We start from the raw sequence: 1,788 nt of genomic DNA, 5'->3' as shown, positions 1-1,788 counted from the left end.
GGGAACGCCTTGGGATTCCCCCGGAGGAGCTGGCCCAAGTGGCTGGGGAGAGGGAAGTCTGGGTCTCCCTGCTTAGGCTGCTGCCCCCGCGACCCGACCCCGGATAAGAGGAAGAGGATGGATGGATGGACTTGACATTTGTCTAGATATGACTCAGAGGATGTATGAGTTCTGATAAAGTCTGTCCATCTCTTGTTATTAGAGTTAAGTGTTAATTAATATATAATATAATCACATTCCCACAGAGCTACCATGAAGCATGCCCTACTCCATGAGTAGTCCAAATGATTGTTACAGAAACACAAAAAGGTCATGCATACCTAAACAGTTGTGTCCGTCGTGGGCCAGCATGAATCCATCGTAGCAGGTGCACCTATAGTTCCCTGGTATGTTGATGCATTCATGGACACAGCCCCCGTTGTAGTCATTCTCACATTCGTCCACATCTGAAAGAGAAAGCTGTTCATGTCACTAAATCCTCAATCATGGTGGCTTGTACATTTTGGTTTTAATTCTTTCACATCTTTTCAAAACTGTAAATTTAGCAGTGGCGAATCATCGAGGACCCCATTTTTGTTTTTTTTGTTTGGTTTTGCCTCTTGTTTTAAGCTACCATGTGCCTAAAGCATGGGAGGACTTTAAACTCGCTCAAATCCCAGATGTTGATTGAGAGCTAATTAGTGCAGCAGCAGCAGCCATGATTTGTCAAAAGAAAAAATGATTGGAAACCCAAGCACAGACAAAATGCCTCAAACTTCAGATTTATTTCCAAAAGCCCAACACTAATGTGGGACTTCCTTCAGCAAAAATACCAAAGTTGTTATTTAGAAAATTGTATAAGAAAAGTAAAGTGAATAAAGATCAAGAGAAACGTTAAAGCTTATTGTTATTAGGGTCATCATGGTAAGAAAATATCTATGTCTCACACACCATTATGGGACTTTTATAAGACAGGCAGACAGAAATGTAAACTAAGAAGTAAGCCTGAGACAAACAACCACTGTGCAAAAAACTATAAACACATATATATAACAGTATAACAAAAGTGTGGAAGAAGGAGGATAGTGAGAAAGACCACCAAGAAGAAGACAAAAATACCGGCATCACGATGTATCAAAAGTATAAAAAAAACAGAAATATTGTGGAAATAAGACAAGTTTGCTTCCAGAAATGATGGAATTTCAGACAGGTCAACATTGGTGTGTCCTAAGACTTGTGTAAAAATCATTAAAAATCTCAAAATTAATAAGTCCAATTTCCTTTAACCCATTTAAATAAAATGAATAAACATATCCGGGCTATTTTGTATGGGTTAAATACCAAAGCTGCAGCAGTTGTTGCAAAATAAAATCTGTGACAGTAACTAATGAAAAATGGGTGAACAGTAAGGCTGGATTGACATCCTTAATTAAAACAAACCTGAGTGCACATGAACGGGCTCCTCGAATGGAAAACATCTGGGTTGCTTGAGGCATTTTGAAACGGACATTTGTTAATAAGGACATGTCTAATTAAATACTAGTTTACACAGGAATCCGTGTACGGTTTGTTCTTTGGGGGGGGGGGGTTTGTTTCAAAATAAAATTGCAAAAACAAAACAAGCATGTGTTTGTTTGTTTTTAAAACAAAATTAGAAAAACTGCAATTGCAAAAATAAAGGGGGACGCGTCCTCGGCGACCCCCTCGGAGACGGAGTGAGAGGCGACGGCGTCCTCGGCGACCCACTCGGAGACAGAGTGAGAGGCGACGGCGTCCTCACCGACCCACTCGGAGACAGAGTGAGAGGCG

The 1,788-nt window shown here is 40.6% G+C and overlaps 1 protein-coding gene across 3 annotated transcripts in view; it reads right to left on the bottom strand.

Moving 5' to 3' along the window:
* scube1 (signal peptide, CUB domain, EGF-like 1) overlaps nucleotides 1–1,788 on the bottom strand; it is an 81,519-nt gene that overhangs the window by 67,933 nt on the left and 11,798 nt on the right. For all 3 annotated transcript variants that reach the window (XM_017439978.3, XM_017439979.3, XM_017439980.3), the window contains exon 3: nucleotides 321–446. In XM_017439978.3, coding sequence (XP_017295467.1) covers nucleotides 321–446 — 126 coding nt within the window. The remainder of the gene's footprint in view (nucleotides 1–320; nucleotides 447–1,788) is intronic.

The sequence above is a fragment of the Kryptolebias marmoratus genome, linkage group LG1 (assembly GCF_001649575.2).
Source record: "Kryptolebias marmoratus isolate JLee-2015 linkage group LG1, ASM164957v2, whole genome shotgun sequence".
NCBI classification, from domain to species: Eukaryota; Metazoa; Chordata; class Actinopteri; order Cyprinodontiformes; family Rivulidae; genus Kryptolebias; species Kryptolebias marmoratus.
This window is presented reverse-complemented; position numbering and strand designations above follow the sequence as displayed.